The sequence below is a fragment of the Budorcas taxicolor genome, chromosome 9, assembly GCF_023091745.1.
Source record: "Budorcas taxicolor isolate Tak-1 chromosome 9, Takin1.1, whole genome shotgun sequence".
NCBI classification, from domain to species: domain Eukaryota; kingdom Metazoa; phylum Chordata; class Mammalia; order Artiodactyla; family Bovidae; genus Budorcas; species Budorcas taxicolor.
In genome coordinates, this window is record NC_068918.1 from 36796696 (window position 1) to 36817560 (window position 20865).

A 20865-nucleotide genomic window follows, 5' to 3' on the forward strand; every position below is an offset into this window, starting at 1 on the left:
TTAGATTGCACCCAAGTACTGCATTTTGGACTCTTTTGTTGACTATAAGGGCTACTCCATTTCTTCTAAGGGATTCTTGCCCACAGTAGTAGATATAATGGTCATCTGAATTAAATTTGTCCATTCCTGTCCATTTTAGTTCACTGACTCCTAAGATGTAGATCTCCGCTCTTGTTATCTCCTGCTTGACCACATCTAATTTATTCAGTTGCTAATTCATGTCTGACTCTTTGCAACCCCATGAACTGCAGCATGCCAGGCTTCCCTGTTCTTCACTATCTCCCTGAGTTTGCTCAAACTGATGTTCATTGAGTCAGTGATACCATCAACCATCTCGTCCTCTGGTGTCCCCTTCTCCTCTGCCGTCAATCTTTCCCAGCATCAGGGTCCTTTCCAATGTGTCAGCTCTTTGCCTTGATTCATAAACCTATCTTTCTGTGTTCCTATGCAATAGTCTTCTTTACAGTATCAGACTTCACTTTGAACACATCTACAACTGAGCATCATTTCCGCCTTGGCCCAACTACTTCATCCTTTCTAGAGCTATTATTAATTGCCCTCTGCTTTTCCCTAGTAGCATATTAGACACCTCTTGACCTGGGTAACTCATCTTCTGGTGTCATATCTTTTTGCCTTTTCATACTGTTCACGTGGTTCTTGAGGCTAGAATACTGGAATGGTTTGCCATTCCCTGCTCCAGTGGACCACATTTTGGCAGAACTCTTCACTATGACCTGTCTGTCTGGTGGCCCTGCATGGCATGGCTCTTCACTTTATTAAGTTACACCAGCCCCTTCATCAAGACAGGCTGTGATCCATGAAGGGGAGCTATACAATACCAGAATTATTGTATTGTCTGTGGATATTGATTTCAAATAGAAAATCATTTGAGAATTTGATTATTCATCTGGCTTACTATATAGTCTGGCAACTTTTTTCTTCTTCTATCCTTATCTATCTCCTAAGGTATATTCTGTCTACTGATTACATAATTAAAGAAAGTGTTGTGAACACTTTGGAAGATACTTAAGAGTAATGATAGTATTGGTACTATTATTGCCATTATTATTGATGATATGAATCTGTAAAAACAGTACAAGGATCACTACCTGAACTCTTTAATTCATTTACTCTTGTGCAGTAAGCTAGGTCCAGTGTGTTGTTTGATTTTTAATCTCATTTTTAGAAGTATAGTAAAAAAAAACTAATATTGTTGTGAAGATATAGTCGCTGAGTTGTGTCTGACTCTGTGACTACATGGACTATAGCCCGCCAGGCTCCTCTGTCCGTGGGCAAGATATATGTATAATTGACTCCAATTTTTTTGACAATGAGTTGAACTTACTTTTTGATAACTTTTTTCATTGTCTTTAGGTCTTTAAGATTTATTGACATGTTTAATTGCCACAAATGGTTGATTACTGTTTTCCTGGAATAACTTGGATTGAGAAACTCTGGAGAACTGTCAGTTGGTTCAGTCTCAATTTTATGTAAGTCAGAGTATATAGAAGGATTAGTTTTTGGACTAATTTCAGTTCACTTAAAAAAGAAATTTTATTTTTATCAGAATAAATTTTATAGTGCTAAATTTATACAGTGATATGAAGGTTCACAAGCAATATGAAATGATAGTTGAACTATGCTTAGAGTAGATCATCTTTGATAAAACTGACTGCATTTTTTTTCCCTAAAATTGTAGGCTTGTTAAGGAACAGTTCACTTACGTTCAGTCAGCTCTCTTGAAATTTTTAGCCAGCTTCCAAGCTTTTCATCCAGAGAATTATAGGACAGCCATGCAAACTTAATTGAAAGCTTTTGCAAAAACATTAACTGAATTCAGCCTTGAGGCACAATGGTAGATGTACTTAACATTTCAGAGTGTGTTTTTAGGGTCAGAGTAATTTTATTTATTCTGATGTTAGAATTTTCCTTTCATCACTTCTGAGAAATGTGAGGATATAATAGAAAGTTCTGTTACTGTGGTTTTTTTTCTAACACAACTGGATAATACTGATTTTTGCTTGATATTACATATGGATTCAAAGTCTCAATAGGCTTAGGTGGACAGGTTTCTAGAGAAGACCTGTGTAAACCAGTCACTGATTAGTGAGTTGGCCATTTTATTTAGAATATAAGTTGTTTGTGCATTGCTGTCCTGTCATCAGAATTACTTTTAATAAGAGATGAAAGATGCTTTTTTTGTTTTTTGATTATCATTTCTTTAGTAATGATAATACAGCAACTCAGATTTTTACTTATGGTTTAATACTGAGTATCTGTTCCTTTTTACTTTGATCATTGTTGTTCAGAGAGTTGACATTGATAAAGCAGAACTGCCTTGGATTTCTTGCTTTGTGATTTATCAGCTTATTGGGCACAGGTGGTCTTGGTTAGTCGCTGCCTTCAATTAAATGACTTTTGAGATTGACCCAAACATTAGGTTTGCACATTAGTTTTCCACTCAGGATGTTGTTTTATCGCTTGAAAGGTCATGAAGTCTGTTGAAAGTGTAGTTTCTTTTTATGGATTTCTTGAAGGCCATATGCAAATCCCCTTTCGATGCTTTTCTTTCAGGATTCCTTCCCAGCAGTTTCTTACTCTGTAAGGAGGAAGACTCCCATTGTAGATTACCTAGGAATAGGAGAATAGTGTGATGTTGTTGTTGTTTTAAAGGGAAGAGGGCTGGACAGGGAATTTGAAGTTCTGAATTATTTAAAAAGCACATTTTCCTGACCTATATTAGATACATAAAATGATTTCAGTTCAGTGTAGTTCTTGAAATTGTTTTGTTAACTTGAAAGATATAGGTAATCAGCTATCAGTCACAGATATTTATGTTACTATACCTTTACATGTTTACTAAATTGTAAACTGCTAAACTTAATTTTTGCAAGTAAATGAGAAGCCATGAAAATTTGAAAACGGGAACTTACGACAATTGTAAATTACAATGATTTTTGTTTTTTTGGACTTCACAGCTTGTAGTCTTTTAAACAGATGCAGTGCAGTTTTCACAGAAGTATTTGTGTGTAGGGGCTTAGGGGTGAGAAATTTGCTAAAACAAATTAAATCCAGATCTGCCGTAGAGAATCCTATCAGTTTTTCCGGTAGCACTAAATCACTGTCTAGCACACTACATATTTTATTTCTTATGTCCCTTTGTTTTCCTTTTCCATGAGAATGTAAACTTTATGAAGGCAGATGTTTGTCCATTTTGTTCAATGCTAGGACTCTTGCAGCTAAAGTGGTCCCCCCCTACTAGCACATACAAACTTTGCAATTTTTGATATAAGGGAGAATGGACTATTTAAATGCAAAATCTTTCTAACCAGTATTCTTCTGCCATTTTCTTTCCGTTTCTGAATGTTTGTATTTTTTTTTCTTTTGTAACTTTAAGAGAAGTGTATGTTGATAGTGCTCATTCTTATAAACGATGGTATCTGATTATTTTTCTGTTACTGAAAACTTCTTGGGGATTTTAATAGCTGAATCCAGAATTTTCTTCAATTATGTTTTGCCTTGTGCTTCTGTATAATTTAAAATCCTTAAGTAGTATTGTTTGTTCAAGACCTTTTATATTTTTAATTTAATAAATACTCAAGAGTTTCCTCCAACTGAATTTTCCTTGTTTCAGAGTTATTATACATATAGGTAGTTTAACATAGACTGGAAATTTAAAAACAAACTTGTAAGTTATGTGACTTTCTTGCTCCTTTTATTATGTAATTTAATCAATAATTGAATTCTGCATTATCCTTTCTCCTTCTGGTACAGAGCTTTTACGAAAAGAAATCTGCGAACTTTTTTTTTTAAATTACGAAGATTGATGACTTTTCACTCATTTCAGTGCTGAAAGGCATTTCTTTTTCCTTTACCTTCAAATCCCTTTATGTATTTTTTTATTCTTCCTTTGAGGGAAGTGGGTTTTTCTCCTTGTTTGTCTTCAGGCAACATTTCATCTACATGGGATCTATTCAAGCTTTTAGAAAATATATGTTTCTTTTAATAGTTGTGTATTTTGAGGCCCTTAATTGGGATAATTTTGTTAGAAAAGCAGAAAGATTTATGAATGTAAAAGAAAATACTGGATGAGTTTTTTTCTTCTTTCTTAATTGTTTTCCTTTCTTAAGGACAGAGTTTTTAATGTATTTGTAGAATACTTACTATGTACAAGGATACGATAGAAATGTGTTACAGTTCATCTTGTGCATCATGCTTTCTTGCTATGATGTGCCTGAAGTTTGTCTTACTACTTTGTAGAGGAATATGTTAGTTTAATGGCTAGTTTGTTTTACTGTGAACTCAACAGTATAAATTTTAAAAATGCAGAAATAACTTGAAAACTATGTGGATTTAGAAATGGCATTATTCAAAAGCTAAACACAAATAACTTACGTTGGTCCTTGAGCTTGACTCTTAAGTAGATATTTATAGGGAACTATTAGATCATCTACAATTAATGTAATTTAAGAAGATATTCCAGATTAACCATAATTCTATTTACTATTCTGAATTTAGAAAAATTAGAATTTTTGTTTTTTTGTAAATTGTTTAGTGGTTATGACCATGGACTTAGGTGTTAATCCCTGCTCCCCTGTTTATTTGTGTATTGGGGTGCATATTACTTGACCCCTTTGAGACTGAGTTTCCTACTTGTAAAACTGGAGAGAAGAATATCAACTTCCCCACAGGATGCAATAAATGAAATGATAAATGCTTATTAGCACAGTGTCCAAGCATATGCCAAGGTTATTTTTATTAATATATCATTATATACTTTTAGCTGTTATATAATTTTTATGAATGCATAATATGTTTTGTTAATTACTTTATTTCAACTCCTCTCTGGTTGCTGCATCTCAATTGAATATTAATATGTGTTTTCGATGTAATTGACTTCATCTCTTCTGTGCCTTTTGGGAGATGGCTTATTGTCTATATGCTTTCTGTAACAGTCAGTGAACATTATTGCTGCTATCTGTTGTCTCACTTCAGATTTGGATCACACAAATACAGCTTCTCGGTCAGAGGTCGAAAAGGCAAAAACCGTGATCAAAATGTTCAAGTGGGCCTTGCCTTATAAAATAATAACCTAAGTGCTTATTTTCTTATATTTGAGAGTTGTTCTTGACCACTCTTCCTGAGTTTCACAATTGTATAGCTGATAATAAAGTTTAATATAATAATGTTGCTATTACATAGATTTTTAAAAAAAATTTTTTTTACATAGATTTTTGAATTCCTCCTGAAATAGAAGTAAATTCAAATAGCAATAATATATGAATAGCTTACCTCTTAAAATATTTTTTATCAAAATCTTTGTAATAAAAAATTATACTCCCTTCTCAATTCATGATCATTAGGCGACAATTTTCAATTCTTTTAGCTTCTCTTCTTGTATCTATTTCCACATAATATTCTTCTATTGTTCTTTCTTAATTTATGACTTTTAGATATCACTGAATCATTTCTTGTTAGAGTGAGTGAGGATTTAACTAATTTAAATCCTCTTCCCATGCATTATCTTCCCATTTCTAAAATTAATTATGTCAAATTTTTGTGAGACAATATTCAGTTCAGTTGCTCAGTCGTGTCCGACTCTTTGCGACCCCATGAACTGCAGCACACCAGGCCTCCCTGTCCATCACCAACTCCTGGAGTCCACCCAAACCCATGTCCATTAAGTCGGTAATGCCATCCAACCATCTCATCCTCTGTTATCCCCATCTTTCGCAGTATCAGAGTCTTTTCAAATGAGTCAGCTCTTCACATCAGGTGGCCAAAGTATTGGAGTTTCTTTCAGCTTCAGCATCAGTCCTTCCAATGAACACCCAGGACTGATTTCCTTTGTTGTATGTAGTTCAGTAAATATTGTTTACTGCTGAGTCAAGTAGTGTAATACAATAACATTTTCTCTAGGATAACTATTAACTTTGCTCAGTTTTTGTTTTTGTTTTTGGTGTGTGAATCAGTTGTTGTTTAGTCACTAAGTCATGTCCAAGTCTTTGCTACCCTGTGGACTGCAGCATGCCAGGCTTCTTTGTCCTTCACCATCTCCTGGAGTTTTCTCAAACTCATGTCCATTGAGTTGGTGATACCATCTAACCATCTCATCCTGTGTTGCCCCCTTCTCCTCCTAATTTCAATCTTTCTCAGCATCAGTGTTTTCCAGAGAGTTGGCTCTTTGCATCAGGTGGTCAAGTATTGGAGCTTTAGCATTAGTCCTCCCAATGAATATTCAGGATTGATTTCCTTTAAAATTGACTGATTTGATCTTACTGTCCAGGGGACTCTCAAGAGTCTTCTCCAGCACCACTGGTAAAAAGCACTGATTCTTCAGTGCTCAGCCTTCTTTATGGTTCAGTTCTAGCATCTGTATGTGACTACTGGAAAATCCATAGCTTTGACTATATGGACCTTTGTTGGCAAAGTGATGTCTCTGCTATTTAATGCACTATCTAGGTTTGTCATAGGTTTTCTTCAAAGGAGCAAACGTCTTTTAATTTTGTGGCTGTGGTCACTGTTCGCAGTGGTTTTGGAGCCCAAGAAAATAAAGTCTGCCATTGTTTCTACTTTTTCCCCATCTATTTGACGTGAAGTAATGGGAACAGATGCCATGATATTCATTTTTTGAATGTTGAGTTTTAAGCCAGCGTTTTCATCTTTAGTTCCTCTTCCCTTTCTTCATTAGAGTGGTATCAATGCATATCTGAGGTTGTTAATATTTCTTCCTGCAATTTTGATTCTAGCCTGTGATTCATCAAGCCCAGCATTTCACATGATGTGCTGTGCATATACGTTAAGTAAGCAAGGTGACAATGTACAGCCTTGACGTACTCCTTTCCCAACTTTGAGCCAGTCCATTGTTCTGTGTCCGGTTCTAACTGTTGCTGCTTGACCTGCACACAGGTTTCTCAAGAGACAGGTAAGGTGGCCTGGTATTCCTGTCTCATTAATAATTTTCCACAGTTTGTTGTGATCCACACAGTCAAAGGCTTTAGAGTAGTCAGTGAAGCAGAAATAGATGTTATTTTTTTTTAATTTTCCTTGCCTTTTCTATGATCCAATAGATGTAAATCAGTAATTCTTCCTCTATGCTCCCACAAAATCTTTCTCAGTACTAGTTTCTTCGAAGACAAAATCATTAGATAATGTCCATTGTTTTTCTCTAAACCTGAGTATTTCTTAATCTCATCTATGTTTGATCTTCAGTATTCTAGATTCCACATCTTCTATTTTGATATATTGCATTCCCTTGTTTTGGAGGAGAGTATCCTCCAGTAGCTTCTTGAGAACAGATGTGTTGAAGTTAAATTTTTTGATATCTTACATAGCTAAGCGTGTTTTTTATTTAAAAGCTTATATTTAAATGATAGTGTGGCTGGCTGTGGAATTTTACATTGAAAGTCATTCACTTTATAATTTTGGGGGTGTTTCATCGTTTACATTTCCATGTAGCTCTTGAAAAGTTTAATGGCAATCTGAATTCTGTTTATCTCTGGAATCTTATTATCCTCAGTATTATGAAATTTTACTTTGATATGCCTTGTTGTAGGCCTTTTAATGTTTTAAGCTGTGCACTGGTGAGCCTTTTCAATCTAGCAACTTATGTTCTTCAGTTCTTTGAGATTTTTTTGGTATTATTTCTTCATGACTTCCTTTTGGTCTCTTGCCTCCTTTATTTCCTTTATTCTCAGTTTGTATAACATGCCTCCTTGGATTGATTGGCTAGTTTTCTCCAGTCGTTTTTCTTCTAGTTTTCCTGTTTTCTTTGTCTTTTTGATCCTTGTAGAATTTTTCAACACTGTATTTCTAAACTTCTATTGAATTTTTGAGCTTCTTAGGTGGTGCTAGTGGTACAGAACCTGCATGCCACTGCAGGAGACACAAGAGATCCAAGTTCTGTCTCTGGGTTGGGAAGATCCCCAGGAGAAGGAAATGGCAACCCACTTCAGTATTCATGCCTAGAGAACCCCACGGACAGAGGAACCTGACGGGCTATATATAGTCCACGGGGTCGCAGAGTCAGACAGGACTGAAGTGGCTTCACATGCATATATACATTGAATTTTTACTCTTCCATCAAATTTTTAACGTCTTATTCTCTGAATATTTTTCCCCCAGAATCTCATTTGTGTCCCATGGATAGTATCTAGTCTGTCTGAAGAGTATTAGTTGCTTTAAAAAAATTTTTTTGCTATTTACTTTGGTTCCCTTTATTTCTTTATTTTTCTTCCTTTTTCTGTTCGTTTTTCAGGTTAGAGGCCTGCTTCAGTTCTGTCTTAAATGTTGTCTGTCCATTCATGTTTAGTTATCCTATAGACATGTGATGACGTATACCTTAGTACACTTCAGATGATTGCAGAAGTAGAGCTTAGGGGACAAGATTATATGTGAATGGCTATCAGAGAAACTGGGTTGGCATTGGCTACTGTGAACAGTAAAGGACTTCTTAGCTTTTTAATATTTTGTGTTTTAATTATTATGCTCTTTGAATTTTGAGAAGGTTAGAGCCTCTGCTATCTACTATTTATTTTTAGAGGCAAAAAATTCAGATATCTAGATCAGCACTCTCCAGTTTACTAGCCGTATGTGGCTATTTAAACTTAATTATAATAAAATAAAGTTTAAAATTCCATTCCTCAGTTGTACTGGCCACATTTCAAGTCTTTGGTACCTACTTCATGTGTCAGTGATTTTCTGGAATCTTCCAGGTTAACACAATTTACATTACATTGATAATTCCACAAATACTGTGTAGTGCCTGAGACTTGGAGCTTAACAAAAAGTGTAATTTATTCAGCCATCATAATTGTCATGTTGCTACTCTTCTTTAAAGCTTCAGGTTGTGGTAAGAACTTTCCTTATTAAGTGGATTAAAATTGTCGTAACTGTCTTTATTTGACTTCTCTGGCTTTAGTTTTGTTTGTTTTCTTCCCAGACAGTGCAGTGCTTGCTGGACAGTGGTGCTGATATTAACAGACCAAATGTATCAGGAGCCACTCCACTGTACTTTGCTTGCAGGTATGATATTTTATATTGCCTGATGCTTTCATTAAAGAAAGTTGTATCTGCTGTATTTCCAAACACAAACATACTTTTATGTTTTCTAAAACTCTTGTTTTCCCAGAAATACTGTGCTCCCTTTTAAGAAGACATATATAGCATTATGTTTCTTTTATTTACCTGCATGATGAAAAGTGTTTTGTACTGCCAGTGTTTTCATATGTTGTAAGTGGAAGCTTTTGATTTACTTGATTACTTAAATTTTAGGCTAATTACTTGGTAAGTAATAAGAAAGGTGTATCAATAATCCAGTAATTTCCATCATTTTCTTTATCGAGTACCAGCTTAGTTTCAATAGGATAAGCTGTTAATGCATGTCTTAGTTCAGAGCTGTGTCTTTGCTTTCTCTGGATTTGTAACTTAAAAAAAATTCTTTAATCATTCTTAGTAAATATTAAGTTATGCATAAAGTTGTTTTTACACTTTTGTCTTAGTTCATTTTCTTTAAGCATACTTTTTATTCATTGATTCATTCATGTAATAAGCAAACATTTATTTAGTACAGAGAAGGCAATGGCACCCCACTCCAGTACTCTTGCCTGGAAAATCCCATGGATGGAGGAGCCTGGTGGGCTGCAGTCCATGAGGTTGCGAAGTTGGACACGACTGAGCGACTTCACTTTCACTTTTTACTTTCATGCACTGGGGAAGGAAATGGCAACCCACTCCAGTATTCTTGCCTGGAGAGTCCCAGGGATAGGGGAGCCTGGTGGGCTGTTGTCTATGGGGTCGCACAGAGTCCGACACGACTGAAGCGACTTAGCAACTTAGCAGCAGTGTGCCATGTAGTATTATAGGCATTAGTGATACAGTACTAAATAAACCCCAGTCCTTAAGGAGCTGACAGTGTAATAATTATACACATACCTCCCCCCCAACCCCATATAGTATGTTCAATTAGTTGCAGTTAGGAGCAGTTCACAGTACACTTAATTTTTCTTTTTGGTTTAGATTATAACAATTGTAGTACTTATTTAGGCTCCCTATTTTAGCTATAATGCTCTCCAGAAAGCTCTTTTCTTTTTCATGTCATTTTACTGGAGGTTTAAAAAAATTTTTTTGTCACACTATGTTGCTTGCAGGATCTTATTTCCCTGACCAGGGATTGAACTTGAGACCTGGCAGTAAAAGAGCTGAGTCCTAACCACTGGACCGCCCAGGAATTCCCTGGAGATTTGTTTTAGATGAAACATCTGCTTTTCTCCTTGTTTAACTTCTCTTTTAAGGTCTCTAATATTGCTTTGATCTGACTAATTCAAATCATTAAGCCTTCAATTAGAACACAAAGACTTCTGAATCTCTAGACCTCTAGATCTTCCCTGAATCCATGAGTTTTTTCTCATGTTATACTTAAAATTCAATTGCTTGGCTAGAATACCCTAGCCCTTCCTTTTTTAGTGTCCTGAATTTATGAATAATATCATTGATTTCTTGAAATCATATCCTATCTTGAGGGCTTATCTCTAGATTAGACCTTTCTTTGAAACTTCAGATTTGAATGTCCAGTTCTAGATTTACATCATCACTTGGAAGTCTCAGAGAATCTCAGCTGTTGACATATCCAAAATATTGCTTCTGATTTCCTTTTCAAGCCTTTTCTCCAGTTTTTCTCATCTCAGTCATTGCAACCCGTGTCTTCTCAGTTGTGTAAGCCAGAAACTAGTCATTATTTTTTATTTCTCTTTATCTCTCTCACTGACCCTCAACTTGGAGTACATTAGTAAGTTCTATAATTTCCACTTTGAGAATACATTCTGAATCTCATCACTTCTCTCCACCTTGCTAAACCATTTTAGTTAAAGTTGTAATCTCTTGTTTAGAATACTGCAATAGCCTGTTAACTGGTCTTCCTGATTCCTCTGTTGTTTCCCTGCCTTCTGTTCTTTCCTCAGAAGCCATGGTGACCTTCTAAAAAATGATTTGGCTGTTATCTCTTTGTGTTTAAACCTTGTATTTAAACTTTTCAGTGCCTGTTTATTGAATTTCCATTAAAATCCAAACCCTGCCTTCTTTCCTGGAGGAGAAATTGGCAACCCACTCTAGTATTCTTGCCTGAAAAATCCCGTGAACAGAGGAGCCTGCCAGGGTACATTGCATGGGGTCACAAAGAGTTGGACATGACTGAGCAACTGAGCATGCATGTACGCCTTCTTTCACGAAACCTGCGTGGTCTGACCCTGCTTAGCGCACTGTGGTTCAGCCACATTGTTTCTCTTTGAGTTCCTCAAATGCAGTGGATTCTTTCCAGTAGGCTTTTCTACATGCTGTTTGTTTTGCCTGAAATGTTCTTCCGTAGACTTTCTATGTGACTGACTCCATGTGCTTCATTGTTAATTTTTAGGAGGGAATTCCTGACCAATCTAAGTAGGCCTCTCTTCATATTTCCTATCACAGCATCGTGATCATTTCCTTCATAGCACTTTGTATTTTATAGTGTTTATTTACTGGTTTATAATGTGTCTCCCTGCTGGACTGAAAGCCCAATGAAAGAAAGAATTTTGTCTTATTCATCACTTTATATTCCTTGTGTGGTACAGTGCTTTGTGCTTAGATGCTTTGTAAATGTTTTTGAATGAGTAAATCACTGTAATTACATTTTTGAAAGCTATCTTATGTAAAACAATGCCATGTGTACTGGTAAAATATAGCTATATTAGTGTTGTACTTAACTGTGATATTCGTATAGTTAAGAATTTTTTAGAAGTGCTTTCTGCTAGTATTATATACCCGTCATTAAGTTTTAACTGAGCAAACATTATATCTCACTGAACAAAGATGGTTAAGCAAATGCGATTAAAATTGAAACTAGAAAATAAATTCTTTTTGTAGCAGGATGATAAATATGGAACATGGAAGATGATTCATTTTGTAGGCGGACTTCTGATTGTATTCATGATATCTAAAGGTATACACCTGGACTTCCCAGTATACATTAAAAATTATAAATTATTCCCAATGTATTGTCTCCCATAAAAGGGAAAGGAAAGTGAGAAATAGAACAAGTTGATCTTGTAGACAAGTTACAGGGCTCTGAGATAGAAAAGCTGAACTTAATGTAAGTTTTTGTTGTTGAGAGATGTTAGTAGGTATATCATCATGTGTCTCATTCAAGGATCAGCTGAAACAGGTGTTTTTTTTAAATTAAATTGAGAAGGTATTGAACTGTATAGGAGGTGGGGTTCAAATCACAGCCCCCAAACTGCGCAACTTCTTGACCTCTGAAACTTTGTTTCTTTGTGAAATGGAAATACTGATATATACCTTGTGCTAATTAAATGAGATGGCTTATTTAAAGCATCCTGCAGAGGATTTTACACTTAGTAGTTGGTAGATGCTCACTAAGCCCTAGCACACTTTTCCACACCCTGGGAGCACAGAGTTCTTTTGTCCTCATTCAGTTTCATTGCTCTGCAGGTTTTTCTAAGAAGTTTGACTCTTATCCCATAGTACAGGCAAGCCTTTTCTTTCTTCCTTTGTATTCTATTCTAATTCTGAACACTATTTAATAAAATAATACTTCGGTGAGTGAGTCATTTCAGATTGCTTTTGAACTAAAATTATGACAGGAAGTATCTCCTGGCTTTTCCTCTCTAGGTATTTTGTACGAGAATTAGGATAATTCACTATATTTTTTTTCATGTGGACTATAAGCACACATTGACTTTCTCCTTCTGCCCAAATCTTCAGGTGCCTTTGTTTTCAAGACTTTTATATGGTATTTGCAAATGCTTCAGATCCTTAAATGATTACGTTGGTTTTGTATTCAGTCATAATACTTCCCATTCCCTTAACTTGTTTTTTTTAATAAAGGTTTGGATGTGTAGTGATTTTCAAATAGTTTGTGTAACTGCAGATAACTTTTATTCTGTTAAGGAAAGCAAGGTTTAGCTGGGGTTATATAAATTCAATGAATTAGAGAGATTTTTATGGCATGTTGGAGGTCTGTAATAAAAGTGAGAGAGGTAAGATTCTGAACCTGGGTTACAACTACTACCGGGCAACTCCTTTCAGTTAGGAAATCCACTACAAAGTAGCTCCATAAAACATTGTTTCCTTAAGTAAACTCGAGTTAGTTTCTTTTCTCATAGTCCTTATTTTTAGGTATTATACAGACCAGGACAGTGTTATTTGTAAAAAATTACTGTTAACTATATAATACATAATGTGGTGGCCAGCACTTCCACCTGAAATGATGCTTGATGCAGACTTTTCTTAATGTAGACTAGTAAAATTAGTTTCTGTCACTTTTGGAGGGATTACTAATTTACTTGGTTTCTCGATTTTCTGCTTTTTCAGAGTTAATTAGATACTGTTCTTAAGTTATTTTTCATCTGTTGATATTTGTTTTAAGGAAGGTAATCAGCATTATAATAAAGTTTCAAGAGAGTGATACACCTAATGTCTGCCACCAGGTTAATTTAACACTAGGATGCTGTTTTTGAAATTAATTCCAGTTAAACTTTATGCAGTGTCATTTTGTGGAAGAGAATGAGTAGGTTGTTTTTATCTAAGTTTCTAATAATCTGTATAGTCTTTATCTCTATGAAATAACATACCTTTTTAGGTAACAGTACTGTGGGAAGAGTATCGGTCTAGAAAACCAGAGATATGAGTTCGAATTTCACTTGTGCTTGAGTAGTAGTTTACTCTTTGAAGCTGTATGACTTCCTTGGGCATTTTGTAAAAGTAGCTTTAAATAATGAAACCTAGAGGCTTTACTGGTGGCTCAATGGCACCTCACTCCAGTACTCTTGCCTGGAAAAACGGACGGAGGAGCCTGGTAGGCTGCAGTCCATGGGGTTGCTAAGAGTCGGGCACAACTGAGTGACTTCACTTTCACTTTTCACTTTCAAGCGTTAGAGAAGGAAATGGCAACCCACCCCAGTGTTCTTGCCTGGAGAGTCCCAGGGATGGGGGAGCCTGGTGGGCTGCCATCTATGGGGTCGCACAGAGTCGGACACAACTGAGGCGACTTAGCAGCAGCAGCAGCAGTGTTAAAGAATCTGCCTGCCAGTGCAGGAAACGTGGGTTTGATCCCTGGATTGGGAAGATCCCCCGGAGAAGGGAATGGCTACCCACTCCAGTATGTTTGCCTGGAGAATTCCGTGGGCAGAGGAGCCTGGTGGGGCTATGATCCATGGGTCATAAAGAGTCAGACACAACTGAGTGACTAACACTTCCACTTTCAGGGATTTCCCTGGTGGGTCAGTGGTAAAGAATCTGCCTGACAGTGCAGGCGACATGGGTTTGATCCCTGGTCCAGGAAGATCCCACATGCCTTGGAGCAACTAAGTCCGTGTGCCACAGCTACTGAGCCTGTGCTCTAAAGCCAGGGGGCTGCAATTATTGAGCCCATGTGCAGCAAACTGTTGAAGCCCGAGCGCTCTAGAGCCTATGCTCCACAACAGGGGAAGCCACTGCAATGAGGAGCCCATGCACCACAACTAGAGAAAAGCCCAAGCAGCAACTAAGACCTAGCACAGCCAAAAACATTAAATAAAAAAAATATTAAAAAAAAATAATGAAATCTAGAGTCTAGTGGTTGTAACTCCCAAAACAACTTCTTTCTGGCTTAGAGTGGTTGCTACACCTACCTGAAAGAGCAGATTGAGCAAATAGGGCATGTGGATAAGAATTTTTCATTGTAGGTCAGGTTGAATAGCTGTCAGCAGAAACCAGACTGAGTGGGCTGATAAAATGAAGGTTGGAAATTAGATAGTATTTTTTGCTAATTAATCTCCCCCCATTTATTTATTTTGATTTTTGTCTTTTCTCCTTTTATTTTTATTTTTCACCAAGTATTGAAGCGTCATAAAATTTACACTTGTTTTTTGTATTGAGATTCTTTTGGACTAAGAAATCTGGAAACTTGGACCTTTGTGGTGGAAAGCAGGTCAGGCTAGAATTGAGAAGAAAGTGATCGAAAGAAAAAAACAGCATAAGCCTGAGTAGCAGCAACTTATCTCAAAATGTTATGAGTTATTGTAGTAACATGTCCCAAGTAGTATGTCAATTCTGAGATTCACTAGGTCAGTTTCTTATCTACATTATTAAGGTATAACTTAACATTGGTAAGTTTTTCTATCTGTTGAGGTTGTAGTTCAGATCTTCCTCTCAGTGTGTCAAAATTGTCATCCTCCGTTGATTGATACTAACTGTCCATAACTTGTTTCAAAGACATTTTTATGTCTTATTAAAAAGATCATATGTTAACTTGGTTCTGTTTCTATACAGTCATGGTCAGAGAGACACAGCACAGATTCTTCTGTTACGAGGCGCCAAGTATCTGTCAGATAAAAACGGAGTAACCCCTCTGGATTTATGTGTACAGGTATGTTGTTAATGTATATTCCTACTGTAGGCTACTCATTCCAGTTTTCTTGGGCTTCCCTTGTGACTCAGCTTGTAAAGAATCCACCTGCAATGTGGGAGACCTGAGTTTGACCCCTGGGTTGGGAAGTTCCCCTGGAGAAGAAAATGGCTACCCACTCCAGTATTCTGGCCTGGAGAATTCCATGGACTGTATAGTCCATGGGGTCACAAAGAGTCAGCCACGACTGAGCGACTTTCACTTCACTTCACTTTACTTTGTAATAGAAACTGAGACAGGTAAGATCGTTTTTTTTTTCCTCAAGTGAGAGGATGGGTGCAAAGATTCTTAGTCTGTTAAGAATATGATCTTTAAAAGAAACTGTGATAGTATAAGAAATATATATTTGCCTATATCCCAGTTACTAACACAAGAGGTTCTAAGACCCTTGGAATCTCCAAAGTAATAAGAATGTCTTTTGTGTATTAATGAGATGACTGGTGACTGAAAGACCCTCGGTAGCTTCAGGAAAGGGACTGGTTGACAGATGAGCCATCCATGTTGTTAGAAGCAGCCTCCTCCCCCATTCCTGGGGAGGGAGTTGAGCTGGAGACTGAGTTTAGTTACCAGTGACTGGTAATTTAATCATTCATGCCTGTGTAATGGAAGTTTCATAAAAACCCTAAACAATGTGGTTCTCAGAGAGCTTCTAGGTTGATGAACACATCAAAGTGCTGAGAGGGTGGCTCACCCAGATTGGGCACAGAAGCTCTGTGCCCCTTCCTACATGCTTTGCCCTATGCATCTCTTCTATTTGCCTGTTCCTGAGTTGTAGCATTTATAGTAAACATGTAAGTAAAGTGTTTCCCTGAGTCCTATGAACAATTTTAGCAAATTATTAAACCCGAGGAGTAGGTCTTAGAGGACCTTGCTTATAGTTAGTCAAAAGAATGGCTGGTGTGGACTTGTGATTGGCTTTTGAATTGGGGGCACTCTTGCAGGACTGACTCCCTACTGTGTAGTATGCCCTAACTCCAGGCAGTTAGCATCATAATTGAATTAAACGGTGGGACACCCAGTCAGTGTCCACAGAGAACTGGACAGTTGCTTGATGTGGAAGACTCACATATTTGGTACCAAACTTATATGTAGACGAGACTAGTTTTCCTTTAGGAATTTTGTTTTTAAACCTAGATAATCTTAAATCTTGTTTTTAGGGTGGATATGGAGAGACCTGTGAAGTATTAATTCAGTATCACCCTAGGCTTTTCCAGACAATTATTCAGATGACACAGAATGAAGATCTCCGAGAAAACATGGTAATACAATTGTGCTAATAGTGTGTAAATGAACAAGCTTTGTTCATATGTGGTGTATATGGCATTTTACAAATGTGTTTAGTAATTTTATTATGTAAATATTTAAATAATTTGAATTGGCTTATCTGCTTATAGGGTGAGTATGAATTGCATAATAATTAATAAACTTTGTGCTAATATTTGGCCCTGTGAATCTTCTGTCCTCTGCACCTTTGATCTCTTCTTAAGATAATTAGAATATTTCCCATTGGTAGAGGAAAAGAACCTAAGAAGGAATATCATGTTATGATTAGTAATCACTAGTTTACTGAGCTCTGTATTTGTAATACTCTACTCTTTGAATAATTATAAAGTTTAAGTTTTTTTTTTACAATTTAGAAGTTTTGCATTAATTTCCATAAAAAAACTTGGTGACTTCTGTTCTATCTATTTATACTTTTTCACTGGGTGAGTTTGAACAAAGATTTTATGTCATCTTATCTCTGTATAAGCTTTTGATTTTATGCAAGGGCAGATATTTGTAAAGGACTTGATTCAGCTAATTGAGCTTTGGGATAACTTACCAAGCTAATAAGTACATCATTTCTTGACCAAGTTTATTGGATTATTATGTAATTATATTTTTTATCTGTAAAAAATTTAGTTACGGCAAGTTCTGGAGCATTTGTCTCAGCAAAGTGAAAGCCAGTATTTAAAGATTCTAACAAGCCTTGCTGAAGTTGCCACAACAAATGGTCATAAATTGCTTAGGTAAGTGTTTAAAAATACACACAAATCAGTAGGCAGCAATATCTGTCAACTTTGTCTCTTTTTAGGCTTTTCTGGGAATAGTTTATTTTGTTGATGCCTTTTGTCAGTGTTAAGATGTTCTAAAAATTTGCTGAGTTATCATTGTTTGTTTTGTTTTAAAGGACTAGGGCAATTAACTGAGGAGACTTTAATCTGTCTAAAGAGACTAAAATAGAGACTGACTTAAGTGGATTTGGGGTTATGTGTCTAGAATTTTATAAATGATCGCTTAGACTAGTCCTATGTGTAAAGTGTTCATAAAAAAGTGTCAAGAATGTAGTTTAGGAAGCTTTAATTTACAAAACTGAGTATAGGCTACTATTCAACCTGGCAGTGTTCTTTATGAAAAATCAACTTTATAAAGAATCAACCCTCATGATTCTTTATAAAGTTTTCTCCCTGAACTGTGCCCCTCAGTTCAGTTCTTTGTTCTTTCCAATTCTGTGGTTTTAGTGGCTCATAACTAAGTCCATGAAGTTAATGCCTTTTTAATATTTTCGTGCATCTCCACTTATTTGTATATGGTTAGCCACCCCAGTTAGGACTAAACAGCCATTTAAAAATAGTTAATGTGTTATTTCTTAGCTTACAGATTTGGCCCACTTCTAGTTTGGATACTTTCTTCCTTTGTAGCTTTCTTTTTACTTCAACTTTTAATACAATGATGGTCTTAGAATAGATCATGATCTTCTCTGACCTCTGTGTGCAACTGGGTTTTGTTCCTCGCAGCTTGATGCTGCTTCTGTAAATCAGCTACATTGTCAAATCCATTATGTCAGCCCTTTATTCCTGTCTTCCTTCGTACTTTTCATATACTTCAGACCAGAATCATACTCGGGACTATTTGCTTAAAACGTTCCTTACATTCATGGTCCAAGATTGCTATCTTGGATTTATTTATTATCTGTTAAGTCTTTCTTAAACAGTCTTACTCGATATACCATTTGCTAATTTTTCTATTATTCTCTTTTACCTTTGATACTACTTTAGATACTGTCTTTAAGAGTCATAGAATTCTAGCTTAACGTAATGTTCTCCTTTTATTAGTCATTTCTGTTAGTCCATTTATATGATGAGGCCCTTCTAAGACATGCTGAGTATAAGTGTGGCCTCTGGAGTTAGCTGGACTCAGGTTTAAATTCAGACATCACCATTAACTGTGTGTCTCCAGCAGGTAACTTTATGGAGTTTCTCTTCACCGTCCACCCATCTGGCCAGTACATATTTTTGAGTGCCTGCTATCCACTAAGCCATCTGCTACAAAATGATGATTCAGTTCAGTTCAGTCACTCAGTCATGTCTGACTCGTCACAACCCCACGAACCACAGCATGCCAGGGCTCCCTGTCCATCACCAACTCCTGGAGTCCACCCAAACCCATGTCCTTTGAGTCGGTGATGCCATCCAACCATCTTCTCCTCTGTCATCCCCTTCACTTGCCTCCAATCTTTCCCAGCATCAGGGTCTTTTCCAATGAGTCAGTTCTTTGCATCAGGTGGCCACAGTATTGGAGTTTCAGCTTCAACATCAGTCCTTCCAATGAACACCCAGGACTGATCTCCCTTAGGATAGACTGGTTGGATCTCCTTGCAGTCCAAGGGATTCTCAAGAGTCTTCTCCAACACCACAGTTCAAAAGCATCAATTCTTTGGCACTCAGCTTTCTTTATAGTCCAACTCTCACATCCATACAAGACCACTGGAAAAACCACCCCAACGGACCTTTATTGGCAAAGTAATGTCTCTGCTTTTGAATATGCTATCTAGGTTGGTCATAACTTTCCTTCCAAGGAATAAGCGTCTTTTAATTTCATGGCTGCAGTCACCATCTGCAGTGATTTTGGAGCCCAGAAAAATAAAGTCAGCCATTGTTTCCCCATTTATTTGCCATGAAGTGATGGGACCAGATGCCATGATCTTCGTTTTCTGAATGTTGAGCTTTAAGCCAACTTTTTCACTCTCCTCTTTCACTTTCATCAAGAGGCTCTTTAATTCTTCTTCACTTTCTGCCATAAGGGTGGTGTCATCTGCATATCTGAGGTTATTGATATTTCTCCTGGCAGTCTTGATTCCAGCCTGTGCTTCTTCCAGCCCAGCGTTTCTCATGATTAACACAGACAAAATCTCATCCTGTGTTTAATTTATATTCTAGTCAACGTTTAATTTCCTTGTTGAAAAATGATAGTAAATATCTTAATGAATTGTTGTGAGAATGAAATGTTAAGATGTTGTAAGCATACTGCCAAGCATCGTGTCTGGCACATAGTAGCGATGATGATGGTGATAATGATAGTTCTTTTTAAAATTCCTCATAATATCTTTATCCTGTTTTCCTACATTAGAAAACTTATTTGTTTTTTCTGCTTAAATATTTGCCCTATTTTCCACTCTTCCTAGTAATCAGAAGCTTTTGTATTTTTATGTTTCTCTGTTTTTGTTTTATGTTCACCTTTAATACATATCTAAGAAGCTTCTAATAAGCTATGGAATATTCAAATACATTATTTCCTTTAAACCTCACAGTAGCTTTGTGATGTAGGTATTATTTCCATTTTATATATAAGAAAATTGAAGTTCATTGATTTGCTAACTAGAAGAACCAGGACTTATATCCTTACTAATTAATGAAGAGCAGATCCTGGGCTCCAATTTAGCTCTTAAAAATGACAGAGTTATTAGTGGAACAGGGGAAACAGGGTAAGAAAAAGGCTTCCATGGCCAGAACAAGTTCTAAAACTGCTTTGCTAAACTGTGCCGCCTCACCACTTACAAAGATACCTTTCAGATATATTATGGAATCCGTTATTTTGGCCAGTTTGGTCTGTAAACATCTCTGTTAGAATTGATAGTGAGTGTTAGAATTTGTTGTATTGGTGCTGTCTTGGCAAAACTAGTCCTCCTCTTGTGTTTCTCCTTTACTTTGACATACTACCACTTTTCACAACATTTTAGAAACCAAGTGTATGAATTTTTATGTCTGACACCAAGCAATTCTTTGGTAGGACACTTAGGACACCAGCTGGTATCCTGCAGTTTAACTCAATTCTAACACTGTCTACCTGGAGAAAGCATCAGATCCCATAGGTTAAGGACTCAGTCCTAGGAGACTGCCCCCCACCTCAGAATCAGTTGCAAGTAGTAGATCCCCAGACTACCCACAACTTTTGTTACCTGACTACACACATCAGAGGTTTTCATGATCACCTGCTATTTGCATTTCTAGAACAGCTCACAGAATTCAGGGAAACACTTTTTTTTTTTGTTTACTAGTTCCCTTGTGGCTCAGCTGATAAGGAATCCACCTGTGATGTGGGAGACCTGGGTTGGGAAGATCCCCTGGAGAAGGGAATGGCTTCCTACTCCAGTATTCTGGCCTGGAGAA

The 20865-nt window shown here is 36.6% G+C and overlaps 1 protein-coding gene across 1 annotated transcript in view; it reads left to right on the forward strand.

Annotated features, from left to right (window-relative positions):
- Positions 1–20865, forward strand: part of HACE1 (HECT domain and ankyrin repeat containing E3 ubiquitin protein ligase 1) — a 104778-nt gene that overhangs the window by 27016 nt on the left and 56897 nt on the right. The window contains exons 7-10 of the mRNA XM_052646083.1: positions 8942–9024; positions 15301–15397; positions 16594–16695; positions 17339–17445. Coding sequence (XP_052502043.1) covers positions 8942–9024; positions 15301–15397; positions 16594–16695; positions 17339–17445 — 389 coding nt within the window. The remainder of the gene's footprint in view (positions 1–8941; positions 9025–15300; positions 15398–16593; positions 16696–17338; positions 17446–20865) is intronic.